Source organism: Drosophila novamexicana, unplaced genomic scaffold, assembly GCF_003285875.2.
Source record: "Drosophila novamexicana strain 15010-1031.04,08,12 unplaced genomic scaffold, DnovRS2.1 tig00000870-arrow-arrow-pilon, whole genome shotgun sequence".
NCBI lineage: Eukaryota > Metazoa > Arthropoda > Insecta > Diptera > Drosophilidae > Drosophila > Drosophila novamexicana.
The window spans coordinates 1,347,864-1,366,346 of NW_020824830.1; the positions used below are offsets into that span (position 1 = coordinate 1,347,864).

An 18,483-nucleotide genomic window follows, 5' to 3' on the forward strand; every position below is an offset into this window, starting at 1 on the left:
CTACGTTAGGGAGGCAATAAGTTCGGTCACTTGTTACTCGCACAAGTATTCTGTGCATTGCCAATGAAGTTGTGAATTAAACTTGCAAAAATTGTCCTTTGATTTGATATGCAATAAAACTTTGCTGGCAAAGCGACAAACCCCCAAGGACTTGTAGTGGATCAAAGCGCGTTGTGCTGTGGCTGACTACAGCCAAAAAGCTTGCCAGTGGTGTCAGTGGTGTCAGAGTTGCAGTGGTTTTTGGCACTCAAAGCCAAAACTGCATACATTTTTCCGACACACTGCCATCCTCTTGGTTGGCTACACGACTTTTCACAGTGGTCTTAAATTGGACGTGTTCTTGTTTTTTTCCGCTCCAGCAACAACCTTTTGATGTTTTTCTTGCTGGTCGTAGACTTGGCTTTAAGCTATTTTAAAATGATTGGCTTTTATGTCAATATGGAACTTAACTACTCGTCTTTCCATTTTGTTGTGCTTGTTTTCGTGTCTGTTTTTTTATTTTTATTTTTATTTTTGCTTCAGTATTTTTCTTTATATATTTATTTTCATTTTTGCTGCTCAGTATTCTCTTACAGTTTGAATTTTGAGTGCCCCAATAACAGACAATAAATATACAAATAAATTTTTATACGCTTTAGCTGGCGTTCCGCCTGGAGGCGAATGTCGCGAAATTCCTGTCGCATTTTAATAGCGCTCAGAAATGTTGGTAAAAGCAATTTGGCAAGGGGATGCTATTCAGCTTAAATGGGGAAACTTTTGCCGGCACTTTAAGTTCGGTCAGTCCATGTGTGGGCCTTAATAAGTGGAAGTTCGTAAACGAGTTTTTTTTTCCTATATTGAAATTCGGCTTATATATTAAAAAAACATTTCGATTTCTCCCATACGTTTTCATCTCTGGTTCTCTGCCTCTTCATAACCTTCGAGCGCAGCCGGCGTTGGTAAACGGTCTGCCATAAATCTTCCATCGCACATGTAAAAGGCAATAAGAATTCACGCAGAATTAAATTAAAACGGCAGCTTCTGCTTCAGGGCACAAATCAAATTTTAGCACCGTGACGCCGAAAAGTAAAAACGAATGAATAACAGAATTTGGCAACGAAAATCACATTTGCGATAAGTTGTCGAAAAGTGAAGCGTAAAATAAGCATTCGTCACTAAAGTTTATTCTTTACATTTGGCTGCGGCGGCCAACTTGAAATAATTGTGTGCACATAAATTTAGGTCTAAAAAGACCTACAAAAAAAAGTTAAAAACAAATAAGGGGCGTTTGGATTTGGATTTTGAGTTCGATTTGTTGGGCAGCAGGTGGGCGGACATGGGGAGTGTCAGTTAGTCAGTCAGGCGCGTTAAAAGTAGCACGCACAATTGATTTATGAAAATGAATTGCACACATGTGGCGTATACGCAATGTTTGCCAGACCTGACGCCTTGTGGTATGCAACACATGTTGTTATATCCTTGCGAAGGATATAAGCATGCATATCACAACATAGCACGCCCAAAAACAGGACAATTAACGGCGACAGCTTTGCGGTGGAGTTTTAAAAATTAGAGCATATGGGGAGAGTATATACATGTTTCAGTAAGACCAGCAAACTATTAAAACATATTTAGGAAAATTTTAATTTGACATCTCTCTAGTACGGTAAGAAACTGGTTTTAAAATGAATTAAAATTAAAATAAAAAAATTAATATAGAATCTGGTATGTGAATAAGTAGCTTTCAGATTGGGTTAGCAAACTTTGTTCTCCTGTAAGTATATATAAATTTCGTTTGGATAATTAATTTGATTTTTGTGTTTCATTTATTTACTTAAGTGTTGCAACGAAATCATCTGAATAGCTACTATTGTAGTTTGGCATCCGACTGCTTTTTTAAATGTAAATAGCATGTTTGATATGTCGCATCCAGCGGCATGCCCCAAACATTGTTGTACATATGCGCAATAAAATCCGAGGCATAAAAGCTAATGAGCCCGAAAAAACAAACACAAATTCGTGGCTGTTGTTAGAGCAGCCACGCCCAACGCTGCCTTCATCACATCATGAAAATCTTTGGCATATTGCGGAGCTTACATTGCTTCATAAAATCGGGGACAGTCCAGGCTCGGGCAAGCTCATAAAATGTCGACGATCGGCGGGTTCTACGACTTAGATGGCATAAAATTTACGCAAATCGTTGTTGTTGTTGTTAGTGCTGTTATTGGTGTGAGCGTCCATAAATTTGAGACAAATATAAACAAATGTGCAGAGAATGCGAGTCAGCAGCTGATTTATGCGCTGATAATAAAATGAAATTGTTGCGCATACGCCTCGTTGAACGGCAACACAACAAGTGTGCATACTTACTATAAAATAGTATGCTAGACTAGGCACCATGGCAATGCTTGTCAGACAGACACTACTTAGGAGTACATTCTTCGAAGCACTAAATAACAATAATAGAAATTCCAAATTTTTTCGAATAAGCCGCAACATGGACACAGACGCAGACAGTAATCAGCGTGAGAACGGACCATCGCTGGATAGCTCCTTCTTCGAGACACTGTGGCCGCTGATACTGGACGATAATAAGTGTCGTGTGGAAAGCGAATCTGTTGATTTCTTTGTGCCACGTAAGCCATTTGATCAGCTGCGTTGGCATACCCTGCTGGCTAATGTGGGCTTCCCGGACTACGAGAAGCCGCATGATCTGCGCTGCTGTGAGGCCGCCAAGCAGCAGGAGGAGTCCGAGCAGATGGCCGAAAAGGCGGTTGATGAAGCCGTTGAGCGTCAGAGTGCTGTTGCTGCCGACTATGAACCAACTGGTTCGCGGGCCATCAGGCGTGTGGACAAGGAAGTCGAGTTTCTACAAAAGCAGCAGCACCGTCGACAGCACTTGGCCTATTGCTTTGCCAATCGCAAGTATCCGAGGGCCATGCAAACGCCCATCCATGAAGTCACCTTTGTTCTCACACGTGAGCTGCGCGCTGGCTTCCAGTGCCCCATGGAGCACGAGATCCTGGAAGGCATTTATCAATATAACTGCAAGCTGATTCTTATTGATGCGAGCACGGACGTCTGTGTAGATGACTTTCAGCGCTGGATCAAGTTCCGGCCTTATGCCCAAATGCTTTGTCTTGTTCGCTGTCCGCGTGTCGAGCGGCACTTGCAGTTGCTCAAGGTCTTTCACACGCTGCTGGTAGAGGAGGATGCCCAGAACTCTTGGCACGAGGAGCTGGAGTGCTCTATCCGTGCGGGTCTCAAGGAGGCCAAGAGGCTGGAGCTTTTCCCCAACTGTGCCGATGCATTTGTTTTTGTCTTCTCACGCTATCGTAGTCTTTGCACTTGTGATACCTACAAAATTTTGCGGCGCATTTAACTTTTGGATATGCAATGCAAAAATTTACAATTTTATCAGTTTTCAGATTCATGTTATAAGTGTTGCACAGTGTGTTCTTTCCCAGAAAAACGTTTTAAAATCTGTACGAGTATACGAAAAGGTATGATTGCTACAAACATATTTAGAGTTGCTAACTTGTCTTATCAACGCAGGTTAAGTTAATCGATTGCCAAAATTCTGTTGAAGAAAAAACATCATAACGAAAAAATTTGATATCCTTGTCAGTATGAGTTGGCGAAGCGGGTTAATTTAACAAATCCTGTCTGCATAACCATCCACGTATTTCATTTTGAAGAAAATTTTAAAGTGAAATGGATAAATTAACTGCTCGGAAATGATGAATGCATCTCATAATTCATATGTTGATAACTTTAAATTGTCATTTATACTTTGCACTTACTACGAATATGTATCAACTATTTTAAATGAATGTATTGATTATATTATATTTTAACTGATGAATATTTGCTTCTATTATAACTTATATATTTTATATTGCAGTAACAGGCAAAAGGGAGCATGTCCCACCGTCTTAAGTGTTCAGGCCGAGATCTGCTGCCTATTAATATGAACGCATCGATTCAGGGAAGACACTCATTTCGATACTGATAAATATCGGTTTGAGACATGGTTTTTTCGCATACTACTTATAATTCATAGATTATAAGAGCTAGAAATTTCAAACATGTTTTGCCGGTTCTCGTATAGAATACATAGTTTAATAAAAATGTTTAGAATATATGGCCCTATTCCTTCGAAAATTAAATAAACTCATTTTAAAAGGCAAGACCTACGCTTTGGCTTAAATACAAAACTGGGTGTCAAATGCAGCGAAATAGTCTTGAAGGTCTGACCATAATAAGTTGCTGGGCATCAGCAACTTGTTTGCTTATTGGTATGGACTTATGTATAATAATAAGTGCTTATGTAGTGGCTGCCTAATGCTCCAATTAACGTTTCCCATAACGCCTCAATGGCAATCAAAGTCCTTCAAGTGCGCACAATTTACAACGCGCATGCACTTCCTGCAGCTGGTAATAGGCAGCTGCCATTGACTGGGTGGCTGTTCATAGCGGAAGCAATTCACCTTGAGGAGCAGTCAAATTGGTCGGATATGTGCCGTACGAGAATGCGGGCTGTGGCTGGGACTGGAGCTGTCACGAGTGCCAGCAGCGCCAACTTTGTCGGCCATTAGCCCCATAACTTGGAAGCAAGTTGCGGGCCAACAAGTTGTATATTTCATTTCATTTATTTGGCAAAACGAATGAAATTTACGCGAAATCCCCACAAATTACCACAAAAGCTTAACAAACTTGAGCTGATTATAAAAGTTGCTGTGAAAAAAGAAGCCCTCTAAGCCTGAACAACAAAGCCACCCACCCAAAGGTGGAGGAATTTTGTTCCTTCAGCTAAACATCGAGATTGGGTGCGTTTATTGTTGTTCAAAAGTTTTGCCAACGCTTTGCTACTTAAACAAGTACATACTGACACACTCGTGTACCATTATTTTCAATATTATATTTGCATGCAAACATTGCGTTACAATATTAAAAGTTGCCTTATCGTGTGACAGGATCTTTAACTTTTCATCTAATAAGCGAAAATTGCGGTGCCAAAGCAAAGTTTTTTCAATGACAAAGTTTAGGGATAAAAGCAACGAATTTCCGTCTAAGGTGGGAATTGATGAAAAACGGGAAATTCATGGCGGGGTATATAAATATCTTTATTCGCACGATTACATAGCATGATTGCATCTGCCGCTAAACACGTTCTTCTCAAGTGCAACTATGCTGCAACTAAGAGCGAATTGATTGTACGCAAAGAGCGAGAAAGAGATATAGAAAAAGCGAGAGAGTTAAGAATTAATTAAACGAGTTTTACGGCAAGATAGAGATGAGAAAGGTTTTTATATTTATACCTGAATTGAAACGTAAACAAAGCGCCGTCATAGGCTTATTACTTTGAAAGTATACCCTACTAGAAAAGACGTCAATATTATCTATCTGTTCTGATACAGGTTCACACCGTCGAGGGGCTGACGGGTAAAGCCCGCAGGCCAGTTAAAGTATAAGCGCCGCCAGTCGCGCTTAGGTTCGGCTATTTCACAGCAAGCAGAGAGCTAAATGATGCCTAGCTTTGAGCGGGCATGTAAGGTTATCAACTTCAGATGGAATCTAGCAGCTCAGTTCTCGCTCAGCTGCTATCAGCAGCAGTTCTTATGCGACATTCGATGGCAATCATTGCAACTCAGATGTTTAAGCTGCAGCTGACGCTGTTACTGTTCAGCCTCAGTTTACGCATTGCGTTGACCCAGCGCCGATCACCCTACGGGTGTTCCAGTATCTTCAGATATCAGCAGCAAAGCGATCATTGGATAGGGATTCTCACGCCCCCAGAGGATGGACTGAAAAGCGTCAAATGGCTGGTGCGTTTTGCGTCTCATGGCATAGACCAGGTACGTGTGTAGGGAGATCCAGAGATTCTCATTCAAACTGACCCCGACCTGACTTTCTCTGCGCTTACAGAATGGAACAGTGAGTTCACTGGATCCTTATCCGGATAAGCAAACCGCTCTCCAAACAATGCACAACGGCGGACGAGCCGAATGCTTTGTGCGCTTCGATGGCTACGTTCAGCTGGTGCCCAAGGTAGAATACGTCGAGCTGAATGGGCAAGTGTTGTGCACTGGCAGTGGATGTGAGTAATCGATTGTGTATGATTGGCGATGCAATTATTTTGTCGAATGACATCAAAGCAGATTATTCGGTATATAATATATTGTTTTGATTATATGATTAGACGTAGACAGTAGAGGTTCAGCTGCTCATGCTAATTTTCTTTTGCATGTGTCCATTATATACAAAGGTGATACATTCAGCAGGAAACAATTCCGACTTCTAGAATTATAAATTCTTTAAATCAGGATGATAAACTGTACATAATGCTCCCCTATTTGACTTGATCGAACCATGTAGGGAACACGGTATTTCCAAGTTGATTTTGCTAGCGACTCCATTTTTGTATCGTACTAGCTACATTTTTTCAGTTCGACTCTCGTTTGATTGGACCTAGACTTGTTGTCACAATAACTAGTATTGGCTTAGAAATTATATATAAACTTGATCAGCAGCCCCTTTTCACGTCTGTGATAATGCAATTTGAAATTAAATTAGCTTAAATCATCAATATTTATTTTTGCTTGCACGACTTCAAATGCATCGGCAATTCCGGCCCACGGAATTTGCTCGTCAGTTAGTCTTGATCAGAGCTATTTTACCTGCTAAAATTACAACTAAGTCTCAATCTCTTATGTTTATCAGACGCAGCACCCTATTCATCGATGACGCGCGAGCTGCACATGGCTCTTACGTCACAGACTACGCATGAGCACAGGAGCACAGGATTAGTTAATGCACCCATAACTCCTAATCCGTGGACGACAACGACTACAGCAAGATTGGCTACATCGGTTGGGTCAAATGGTGGTCGCTGGGATGCCAATCCGTTTTTGAAGCCGCTGAAGAACAACAGAACAGAACCTGTTGTCACTGTGGATGCGCGTCGTGACCCGGCAGAAGAGGAGTGCGGCTTGGAGGGTTATGTTGCCTTACAGAATGGAGGTGAAATCGTGCCCAGAGGGCGTTTTCCGTGGCTGGCTGCGCTCTATCTCGACACCAATAGCGACCCCAATAAGATTGAGCTAATCTACAAATGCGTGACTTCACTAATCTCTGCCCGCACGGTCATAACGGCGGCCCATTGCATCTACGGCTATACGCCGGCCCAGCTGAGAGTCTATGTGGGACGTCATGACACAAGCTTGCATCCTGAAAAGGATGCTACTCTGATGACTGTGGAGAGCATGCGCACGCATCCCGACTTTGTAGGCAATGTGGTGCCTGACTGTGATGTAGGTCTACTCGTGCTCGCCGAGAAGGTGCAATTCTCTTATTACGTGCGGCCCATTTGCCTGTGGAGCAAAGGCATCTCGCTCGACGAAAATGAGACTACTGTCGCCGGCTGGGGCAATGATGCCAATTTTAAGCCAACGCGCTTCCCTGTAGCCGTTAATGTAAGCCTGGTGTCCAGGGAGAAGTGTCTGTTTGATTTGCTGACTGCCAGGGACTTTCTGACGCCTCGTACACTCTGCGCGGGTAACAGCCAGGGGCATGGGCCCTGCCTGGGCGACTCCGGAGGTGGATTGATGGTGCTGCACAATGATCGCTGGTACGTGCGAGGCATCGTCTCCCTGGCTCAACGCGCGGGACATGGCTGCAACTTGTCGCGTTTCGTCATCTACTCTGACGTTGCCAGTCATCTCAGCTGGGTGGAGCGTAATATTGTGAGATGATAAATAAAATTAAAAAAAAAATAATCAAGACGCTGTCCGTGTATCTAATCTAATGGCCACGCTTATGTGTTGTTTACACTCAATACGCTAGACTCAAGATTCACTATTGAAGATCTTAGTTGTGTTCTACTCGCTTCATTAGCCTCAGCACGATGCGGAATTTCCAGTTTGCTTAGCATACTAGCTTTGCAATGCCGTCGACGCTCACCGGGACTGAGCGCAGTCGATTGCAGTTATATTCGCCCATTGACGCTCGTCGCGTGTGCATTAAACAGACAAGATTTCAATTAGACTTTCGTACCTTTTGTTTTTAGCTCAGTTTTCGTTGTTTTTTCTTCTATACTATAGCTGGCGATGAGCACGCAACTGCCGCTGCTGCTTGTGGCCATGGTGTTAATGGCATCCGTGGCTCAGCGTCTGCCGGAGAACTCGTGTGCACAGTACTTCCAGTATGTCCAAAATGGCATTGGCAGCTATCAGGGCGAGGTGACGCTTGCCTTGCAAAATGGTCGCAATCGCATCGATGTGCGGTTCTCGATGCGCGGCATTGTAGATGTATGTACTCGATAAGCTCTAACTGATTGTCTTGTTACAATTCAAATACTGATCACTGATCTGATTGCGCTACCACCCCCCAATAATCGGCAGGTAACTGTATTTGGTGCCCTGCAGCCATATCCCGATGAGGCAACAGTGCGCGCCAGTTTGGTTGCTGCTAAGTTCCGGCTCAGCCTCTGGCCGGATGCGTCGGGTGTGCTGCCCAAGCTGACGAGGTTGGCATTCAATGATTTTACGCTTTGCACAGCCAGCGAATGTAAGTAATAATTCTTAAACAGTTTCGGTTAGAAAATACGCTGATATTGGCATTTGATTTTTAGATGATCCGCCCACCAGTTTCTTCAATCGCTTTTACGAGTTCCACATTAACACTCTGCCATCACCGCGTTGGCTCGTTCCCACACCAGTGGGGCAAACGTTTTCGCGGGGACAGACCGATGTGGAGATCAAAACAGTTATCTTTGATGGATCGGAGGAAGCAATAGCTCATATTCTGTCCGATTTTGTCAATGAACAGCGCTCTACCACTGCTGCTGCTTGGTCACCTTGGCCGACGGCAACAGTAGGGAGCACTACAAGCGCTGTTTTCCGACAAAGCTGGCCCCCACCGACAACACCAACCGTACCTATCGCAGCCCCCGCACCTTGGCCCTTAGCAACGCCTGCGCCGCCATTAATTCCAACTGCCAATTGGTTGAATCCTAAAGCCTTGCCCTCACCAAGTGCTCCCAAGTCAACATTCGAGTGTGGCCAAGACGACACGTTAGTACCCTTCATACAACGAGGTGAAGGATATCCGCGTGGCAGGTTCCCTTGGCTGACAGCTGTATATTACAAGCAGTCATTTTCGTTTGACTTTAAGTGCGGTGGCTCGCTGGTCTCGACCAGTATAGTTATCACGGCCGCCCACTGTGTCTACAATGTAAAGGAGGATCGCGTTAGGGTGGGGGTGGGTCGTTATGATTTGCGTGATGACAAGGAAGAAGGTGCTGAGGCGCGCGACGTATCACGCATCAAGGTGCATCCGGAATTCTCCTTGCGCGTGCAGCTACAGCCGGATTCGGATATTGCGCTGCTCACATTAGAAACTCCAGTCATGTGGGTGCAATCAACAAGTAATTGTATTCCAAACCCTGGCACTTAATCCTTTTATCTTTTTTTTTTCAGCTTCAATGACATAATCAGTCCAATTTGTCTGTGGGAAGCAGCTGGGAACGAAATTGCAGCCGAAGTCGGCTCCATTGCCGGCTGGGGAACGGATGAGAAAGGCAACGATGTGACACGTTATCCGCATGTTGTCGAGGCGAAGATTGCCAGCGAGGCGGATTGTGCAAATAGCTGGAATGGTCAGAGGGTTCTCGTCCGCACGCTGTGTGCCAGCAACCTAGATGGTTCTGGGCCATGTCTTGGTGATTCCGGTGGAGGTTTGATGGTAAAATACAACAACCGCTGGCTGCTCCGGGCTGTTGTGTCTCAGGGCAAGCGGAGCCCAACTGAGTACTGCAATCATACCGTGTATGTGCTGTACTGCGATCTTGCCAAGCATATGACCTGGATTAGCCAGAACATAAACTAGAGTCTACCAAATTGTTTTAGATATATCATTAAATATTGAAAGAGGCTATGCCATACAAAATTCACGCTAGAATCAGGTAAAAACACGTGCTGGAGGAAGGTTCCCAACAACAACAATAAACAAATGCAATACAACATTTTTTATATTGAGTGTAAATTACGTATTATGTTAAATGTTAAGCCGTACGTAGGAAAAGGTATTTGCAGAAAATTTAAAACGACACAACGACTCTTCTATGCTCTTATCTTTTGCAATTATTAATAATAATAAATAACAATACAAGTATGCACTACCTTTTATTAAAAATGTCATAAAAAAATCGAAGATTTTCATAGATATTGAGAAAAATAAAAAGTGTCTTATGTCAGTGAAATTGATGTCTCGAAACTTAAGTCTATAAATAAAATAATAATAAGAGTAAATATAATAATAATATCAATACTTATATTAATAATATAGGTAATAATAATAATAATAAAAATAATAATAATAGTAATAATAATAATAACAATAATAATAATAATAATAGTAAGAATAATAATACTAATAATAACAATAATAATAGTAATAATATAAAATAATAATAATAATAATAATAATAATAATAATAATAATAATAATAATAATAATAATAATAATAATGATAATAGTAATCTTTTGATGCTTATTACAAAGTTAAGTTTGAAATAAAAAAATGTAAGGTATTCCGAATATGTCATTTTTACTTATGCTGATAAAAAAACGTTCACAGGATTAAAAAACAAATAACATCACGAATCGAACCTAAGGGCGAGGTCAGAGCCATGAACCGACAATTATATTTTCCATTTATTCTATACAAAATAATTAAAATAATGAAATTAAAATAAAAATAAAAATAGTAAAAATAATAAATTTGAATAATCTAAAAAAAAGTATTGATATAAGTATAATTTTAGAATATTGTTTGAAATACGTTTGGACCAATATATAAATGCAAACGTCTTCAGCCAATTGGGAGAACTAACTAAAAAGAGTATTATTCTTAAAGAGCTGGTGTTCGCTATTTAAGCTATCCGGTTTCACCCGAGAACTCAGAGTGTACCACATCGATACTCGCTGATGGGACAGCCATAGAGACTGTGATTGATATTTAATGAGTAGAAGTAAATACAAATCATTCGTTCGTCGAAGTCCAGAGCGTGAGGTTCGGTTGCGGCTCTGCTTTGACAGTCGGTTTCGTTTAAGTGGCGAGAAAAGTTTGCGAATACTTTTTGTTTTGGTTTCGAGCAGTACAGAAAGACGCGGTAGATAATATGAAAATGCTGTTGCTATTGTCCAGCATCTTCTTACCTCTTCTTGGGTTAATATCGCCAAATTCTGCTCAGAATTTGCCGGATGTCGCCTGTCCGCAGTACTTCGAGTATTTGTCATTCAATCAGCAGTTTATAGGCCACATTTCGATACGACATGACCCTCAATATGAAATTAACGAGCTTTTTGTGGAGTTCTCACAGCGCGGCGCTTATCAATGGGTATGTACATAACTACGGTTGAAACAAATTACGGAGACCGTTTGCATACACATTTCTGAATCAGCGGAAGTTTATTTGTAGTTTTTTCCCAGCTGTGCTCATCTTTCTGCTCTTATCACACATTGACCCCAACAAATCTATTTACTCTGTGTGTTTTTCCCGCCGCCTTAACAATATTGCATTTGCAAACGCAAATGGCAAAAAATGTGCGAATCTCTATGTCGATAGCTGACTACACAATGCTCTGTGAGTGCAAAAATAAAAAACAATCGTTTGTTGTTTTTGTTTTGCGTGGTGAAACATGTTTCGTCAAATCGATTGGGTTATCCTCATTGAAAATGGGCATTCCGTTAACCGAATATATTCTGACCACCGTAGAGAACAGAGTATAAAAGCAAATCGTTGCAAGCAAAGAGAAGTAAATAAATGAGATGCATAATTGATTATGTCAATATGAGAGCGAGTGGGACCTTTAGGAGAACCTTAGAGAACAGTTATAAATAGCCACTAAGAGCAAGCTCCACAAGCTGAAGAGGTTCGCCAGTTTGCTTCTGGTACTTTTTGTGTGGTTTGTCTCGACGACATGGTAATAATTATGCATGTATTGATTGTATGGCCAGCCGTGTACACAAACAACTCGACCAGTTTCAATAAAGTTTTTTTTTTGGTTTTGCCAACTCAAGTGTGGGTTCCCGGCATCTTTAAAATTCAATAAAATTTTTAAATCGAAGCAAGTTTACCCTTTCAATTCGAGGGATAGCCATTTTTACATTCAATAATGATAGTTTAGTAGCAGATAAGTTTGGAATGCTCGAGGATTTCAGCTACTTACTCTATTGCAAGCAATTGTAATTTGCCTTATTTTATTTATGCTTAAATAATGTTACGCCCACGGTATTTTTTTCGTTCACTTAGGATTTTGCTGGCAATATAGCACTGCTGGACGATCAGGACACAACAAAATCGCGTTTACGCGATGGCGAACCCATTAACTATCGCGTTGACTTTCCCATACCCAGCTTGCCGCCCAAATTAACACAAATCAGGCTCAACAATGTGGTGCTCTGCAGTGCATCAGGGTGTAAGTAAAACCCGCAGTGGTTTGTACATCGCCAGGCAATAAAAGCATTTAAATTCTCACGCAGATCCGCGACCGAAAACAGCAATCACACTCATGCATTCATTGCGTTCCACAACGGTGCCGCTTGCCTTCTTGGACACACGGCGTGTTACGCCGGGTGCTAACCAACAGTGGCAATTCGGACCGTCCGTTCAGCCCCAAGAGCAGACTGTTTATAATATTGAGGAGACTCAAGTGCCGGAGTTGGCAACTCCCAGACCAACCCCTGTGGTACGACCGCAAGCTAACTTCAGCAGTAGAGTGGAGCCAAGGCCTGAGCTGGTTGACCAGTCGCTAAGTACTGTTTGTGGTCGCGAAAGAGCCGTGACGACGCCGTTGATCTTCCAAGGGGAGCAGCTGCAGCGCGGCCAGCTGCCCTGGCTTGTTGGTCTCCTTGAGCGTGGTACGGACAATGCCCTGATCTTCTTCTGTGGCGGCTCGCTTATCTCGTCCTGGACAGTGTTATCGGCGGCACACTGCTTCCGATTTCCAGGCCGCGATCTGCCGGCCAGCCGAACAATCGTTTCCCTGGGACGCAACACCATCGATATCGTTTCGGATGGCGAGTTGCGCGAAGTAACGCAGCTGCTTTACCACGAGGAATACATCCCGTTTAGAGCAAATGCAGATATGGTGCTCATCAGGCTAGCCAAGCAAATCACGTAAGTAGACAATAAGGTGCGGACTACGGTTGTTGTTTTATTTTATATTATTTGCTTGACAGCTTCAATGATTTCATTGTTCCCATTTGCCTTTGGAACGAGAACTTTCCGCTGCAGCTGCCGTCAGGCTATAAGACCTACGTGGCCGGTTGGGGCGCCGATGAGAATGGCAATGTCAACACGAAATTCTCTAAAATCACAGACACAAACATTGTCACAGAATCCGACTGTCTACGCGAGATGGTACGTTCCCTGGTTCAGCCGAACACGATCTGTGCCAAGCGAAATGGCGCCGGTCCATGCGCCAGCGATGGAGGCGGCGGCTTGATGCTTAGGGAGAACAATGTCTGGCTGTTGCGTGGGGTCATCTCGCTTGGCACGCATAAGAATAATACCTGTGATCTCTCCCGTCCTTCCCTTTACACCGATGTGGCCAAGCACATTGCCTGGGTGCGTCAGAACATGTGGGAATAGCTAACTCCAAAACAGTGCCAGAAGAACGTTAGGCTCTAGTTAATTACATAGCTTTAAGTAAAATTCTTCCTGTAGATAGTTCATAAATAAATCAAATTTAAATATGCACATACGTTTGATAAGCATACGGAAGATTCACGTACTAATGTACGTCATCGGCGGGTAATTTATATGTTAATTATTCTCATGGCATACGATCAATAATAGTTTCGGTCCAAGCTCTAGCTAATTTACAATACGAAACATCGCTCATTGCTAATCTCGACCAAAAGAGAAATTAAAAAATAAATGATAAAGAGAAACTTAATAAATATATTAGTGTTTACATAGATGTCAATCTAAACAAATCGAGAGAAGCTGTCTGGCGCGCATAACAATTGCTTGGCTGATAAAGAGAGAGAAAGAACCAGAGACAGAGAGAGAGAGAGAGAGTAGTCATCTGGTTTTTACCCAGATCATCGATTCTCGTCGATCGCCGATCAGACTATCTGGCCGGAATCCCACACATAACAGTCACCGATTGGCGCTCTCTCAATGAGGTCCGGACCGTGAGTGCGCTCAGTTAATTGTTTTCGCGTGTTCGTCCAAGTCAGTGTACAAAAACGATAACTTTGTGTGTTTAGAACATGGAACAGCTATTAGTGGTGCCCGGCATTTTTGTAACACTGCTGTTCTTAGCTTGGCCCAGTGCAGCTCAACGAGTGCCGCCCGTGGCCTGCCCACAATACTTTGAGTACCTGTCGTTCAATCAGGAGTACGTGGGCCGTATCTCAGTACGGCATGATCCAGAGTACCAGGAGAATACGCTCAGTGTTCAGTTTTCGCAGCGTAGCCGCTTAAACTCGGTGTGTAAAAATATGATTTTGATGTTTGTATTTGGATTTTCCTTAGTTTATTTGTTGTATACTCTTATCACTCACTGACCCCCAAAGAAGATTAGATTTGTGCTTTTCCCGCAGCAATGGCAATTGGCTTTGAAAATGCAAAAGCATAATTTAGTAGATGATAAGCTTTTGAAAACTAATTCAAACAGTTTCAATATAAAATTTTAAAATATAAATTAAGAGATTTTTTCTCTGCACTTCAAGCAATGTGAGCATCATTTAGACTCACACATGGGTTTAACTTATAGGCATTATATATTATTTATACTGTTATTGTTTTGTGTGTCAATATTGGAATATACAAAGGTTTTCCTATCATTGTTAAGCTCATTCGTTGTTTATATACTATTGTAGATTAAATAATAATAATACTACGCAGCTCTCCGCGTTGGGGGTTTAGTATCTGAAGTTGTGCGACCGGTTTCTTTTCACCTGTTTGAATAATTAATTTTACACTGCCGCTATAAATCTTATGTGTGTTTGTTTTAGTAACAAAACCACAAAAGTGCTGGTTTTACCAAACTCATATATATATATATAGCTTAGCTTGACATATTTCAAGTTCTTTTTTGTAAACCATTCAATAAAGTTGTATAATATTTAAAAAGCATTACCCAAATGAGCTGTCAGGGAATTACAAGAGTTCCTCAGGTCGCCCAAGGCGTGATGACTAATTAAAAAAATATTTTATAATATGATGCTGCAGAATTAAGAATGATGCAGTCGGATGCTACCGACTGAGCGCTACTCATTGTCAGCGCAGTGAGGTTAAATTGAGAGCCTACAAAATAAATGTGGTGGATTTAGCTCTTATAGTTATTGAGCTATGCCCAACATTGATTGTTACCGATATTTGGGATAAGTGTAAGGATATCGACAAGAAATGAAAAACTCGTTTTACGACTGTTATTGGGAGATTTTCAATTTTTCTATTGCTATTGTAGCTTTCGAGATCGATGGGTTCATGTTGATCAAGTATATATATATACTTATGGTGTCAGACATGCTTCCGTTTGTCTCTTATATTGTTATATATATCACTTGCATAAAATCAACATACATTTCCCATCTGAAATGGGTACAGTCTATAATGGTTAACATAAAATTTCTTGGATACCACGATTCGTATCTACAGACGACAGAATACGCGTGTATATATGCTTCTAGCTTCAATAGCTCTCAAAAATGCGATTATACTGACGGACGGGCAAGCGGACGGACATTGCACAAAACTAATATGCTCTTTTCACGTTGTTAACAAGTATAAAAGGAGTTTTTTGTTTTTATTTTAATAATAAAAATAACAACTCTTCTCGTTGTTCAGAATTACTTTGGCAGCCTCACACTGTGGGACGACGACCAGGTAACCAAGTTTAATCTGCGCAATGGTAACCCTATAAGATATCGCATTGATTTTCCCACACCTGAAGAATTGCCCAAGCTGACGCTGGTGATGATCAACGATGTCGTCTTATGCAGAGCATCGCCATGTAAGCGGTTCTCAGTAATTTGTGTCTAATGGTGTCCACTAAGAATTCAATGTCTTTTGCAGATCCTCCCAGCAGTGTTACGCTCTCCTTGTCTCATTCGCTGCACTCAACGACGACGCCGTTATTTACTCAGCAGCCTCAATTTGTACAGCAAACAAATCCCCGACCGGTGCAGCGGCCGCAGCGCCCATTTTGGCAAAACACTTTTGTAGAGCCCGAGCCGGAGGAGCGACCCACATTCCGAATCCCACAGCCAACTGCCCCGGTTCCAACAACACCAGCACCACCACCACCACAACCACCAGCGTCATCGCGTCCTCCAACTCAACCTCCCACAGCACAGCCTAGACCATCAGTAGTACCCAACACAGGTGGCCAGGGACTGAGGCAGCTCGGTGGAATTTGTGGGCGCGAAGGGCCCATCACATCGCCGCTTATCCATCATGGCACGCAGGTGCGCCGCGGACAGTTGCCTTGGATGGTGGCACTGTACGAGCGTGGCGGAGATGGTCTGCGCTTTTTCTGTGGCGGCACGCTCATCTCCGCCTCAACGGTGCTGTCGGCGGCGCACTGCTTCCTTTACACTGACCGAAATCTGCCCGCCAACCGAGCTGTCGTCTCTCTGGGTCGCAACACACTGGATCTGGTGTCAGATGGCCTGCTGCGGGAGGTATCTGTGCTGGTCCTACATGAAGAATACGCGCCACAAAACTACACGGATGCGGACATAGCGTTGCTCAAGCTGGCAACTCCAGTGAGGTAGGCGCTTCCACGCTCTGAGAATGCGAAAACTTTCTTCAAAGTGAAAAATGCATTATTTCTTGCAGCTTTGGTGAATTTATCAAGCCCATATGCCTGTGGAGCGAAAACTTTCAGCTGCAGTTGCCTTCGGGCTATAAGTCCTATGTGGCTGGCTGGGGCTCCGATGAGAATGGAAATGTGAACACCCGTGTAGCCAAGATGACAGATACGGATATTGTTACTGAGTCGGAGTGTTTGCGCAACCTGAGGTCGACCGAAGGCGTCAGACTCGTCACGCCGAACACAATTTGTGCGGGCAACAAACAGGCCGCCGGCCCCTGCAGCGGTGACTCCGGCGGTGGCCTCATGCTCCAGGAGAACAATATCTGGCTGCTGCGCGGAGTCGTATCGGCCGGCCAGGTGTATACCAACCGCTGTGATCTAACGCAACCCGTCATCTATACAGATCTAGCCAGGCATATTATCTGGCTGCGCGAGAAGATCTGGCTATAAGTCACGTCGTTTCTTTTAAGAGATTAGTTAACTTGTGATAGAAGAGGAGAGCTTTCAAATTGTGTGCCAAAATAAATGCTAGCTTAGCTTAATGAAATTGAAAAATTTGCTGTGCCAGTGCAATTTGTCAGTGCACGCAATTTAGTTTCATTACATGCACTTCAGGCTGTCACAATGGGCCGGGCAGTAATGAGGCTAAATTGAGAGCGCGGGCGCGGACGCGGGCGCACAGTTAAATCGCCTACGAAACGCGAAGAAAACGCGCCAATTTTACAATGGCACAACAGGTGCCTGACTGATAAGACCGTGTGTGTTTGCCCGCTCTGTGTTCCTCTCCCTCAATTCCCTCTCTATTTTTATCTCCCAAATGCTCTCTCCGTTTCTCGTTTGCTTACCTTTTCTCTTTCGGTCGACAAAGCTCGCTCTGCAGTGCGCGGCGCATATGGTTCGCCTGTGATACGAATTGGCACATCCTGTTGAATCGTCGGAGGCTTCGCCGTCAGTCGCGTATGAAATCGTCTCAAATTTGTTGCATACCGTGCGGCGCTGGCAAATGAACGCACGGCATTCGCCTGCGTTCCGCCCGCCATTCGTCTGCCTGCCCGCCACAGGGCTCAACGTGTCGCTCGTGCGTGTCTGTTAACGGGCAGTCAATGTTCAGCCTTCACATCGCACAGTTCGGCGCGGCAGCAGCTCCAGCAGCCGACGCAGAAGTTCAGCCATTCCGTGTGTGTGTGTGTATGTGAGCGTTGTGCGTGTGTGTGTGTGTGTGCGTGAACGAGTGTCGATCAATTGTCGCTGTAATCGTTGGCCGTGTTATCGCGCGCAAGTGCGCGTGCCCAAAAGAATCGAATACAAGTTACTTACTCAAGACGTTTAAGTTATTATTAGGCCCAATTGGCACAAAACGCGAACGAATAACGGTCTAATCCGCAATTGGCAACAATTTGATAATTTGCATGATTGCAACAAGGCGTGCCATAAGCAATCGTCTAACGTCAGGCTGCATGCACTTTATTTACGGGCTTTCAACACATAAATACATTTGCCACTGAATGGTCAAGTTTTGGCCATATTATAGTCGTGGCTAAAAATAAATGACTCTGCAGACTGTGCCACACGGAAAAACTGTTGAAAATATGCATTTTCCGTTTGGGAAATGTGGCATGACGCTGAATGGGCACAGCTCGACATACGCCTAGGACATGTTGATTTACA

The 18,483-nt window shown here is 43.1% G+C and overlaps 5 protein-coding genes across 5 annotated transcripts; all 5 read left to right on the top strand.

Annotated features, from left to right (window-relative positions):
* The first annotated feature begins 2,396 nt into the window (after positions 1-2,396).
* Positions 2,397-3,812, top strand: LOC115764801. Its single transcript, XM_030708048.1, has 2 exons — positions 2,397-3,482; positions 3,535-3,812. Exon 1 carries the CDS (start codon positions 2,477-2,479, stop codon positions 3,359-3,361), a length of 885 nt encoding a protein of 294 aa, XP_030563908.1. The 5' UTR covers positions 2,397-2,476; the 3' UTR covers positions 3,362-3,482; positions 3,535-3,812.
* A 1,722-nt stretch (positions 3,813-5,534) lies between these two features.
* LOC115764789 (CLIP domain-containing serine protease B15) lies at positions 5,535-7,741 on the top strand. The gene is made up of 3 exons (XM_030708032.1): positions 5,535-5,837; positions 5,908-6,079; positions 6,703-7,741. Exons 1-3 carry the CDS (start codon positions 5,550-5,552, stop codon positions 7,731-7,733), a joined length of 1,491 nt encoding a protein of 496 aa, XP_030563892.1. The 5' UTR covers positions 5,535-5,549; the 3' UTR covers positions 7,734-7,741.
* Positions 7,742-7,976: 235 nt separating this feature from the next.
* LOC115764667 (proclotting enzyme) lies at positions 7,977-10,272 on the top strand. Its single transcript, XM_030707855.1, has 4 exons — positions 7,977-8,288; positions 8,382-8,547; positions 8,612-9,389; positions 9,459-10,272. The coding sequence occupies exons 1-4, from the start codon at positions 8,088-8,090 to the stop codon at positions 9,865-9,867; spliced, it is 1,554 nt and encodes a 517-aa protein (XP_030563715.1). The 5' UTR covers positions 7,977-8,087; the 3' UTR covers positions 9,868-10,272.
* Positions 10,273-11,053: 781 nt separating this feature from the next.
* On the top strand, positions 11,054-13,749 carry LOC115764661 (serine protease gd). Its single transcript, XM_030707847.1, has 4 exons — positions 11,054-11,381; positions 12,297-12,462; positions 12,527-13,163; positions 13,226-13,749. The coding sequence occupies exons 1-4, from the start codon at positions 11,163-11,165 to the stop codon at positions 13,635-13,637; spliced, it is 1,434 nt and encodes a 477-aa protein (XP_030563707.1). The 5' UTR covers positions 11,054-11,162; the 3' UTR covers positions 13,638-13,749.
* Positions 13,750-14,172: 423 nt separating this feature from the next.
* LOC115764744 (serine protease 42) lies at positions 14,173-17,341 on the top strand. The gene is made up of 4 exons (XM_030707960.1): positions 14,173-14,482; positions 15,846-16,011; positions 16,074-16,770; positions 16,839-17,341. Exons 1-4 carry the CDS (start codon positions 14,264-14,266, stop codon positions 17,263-17,265), a joined length of 1,509 nt encoding a protein of 502 aa, XP_030563820.1. The 5' UTR covers positions 14,173-14,263; the 3' UTR covers positions 17,266-17,341.
* The last annotated feature ends 1,142 nt before the right edge of the window (positions 17,342-18,483 follow it).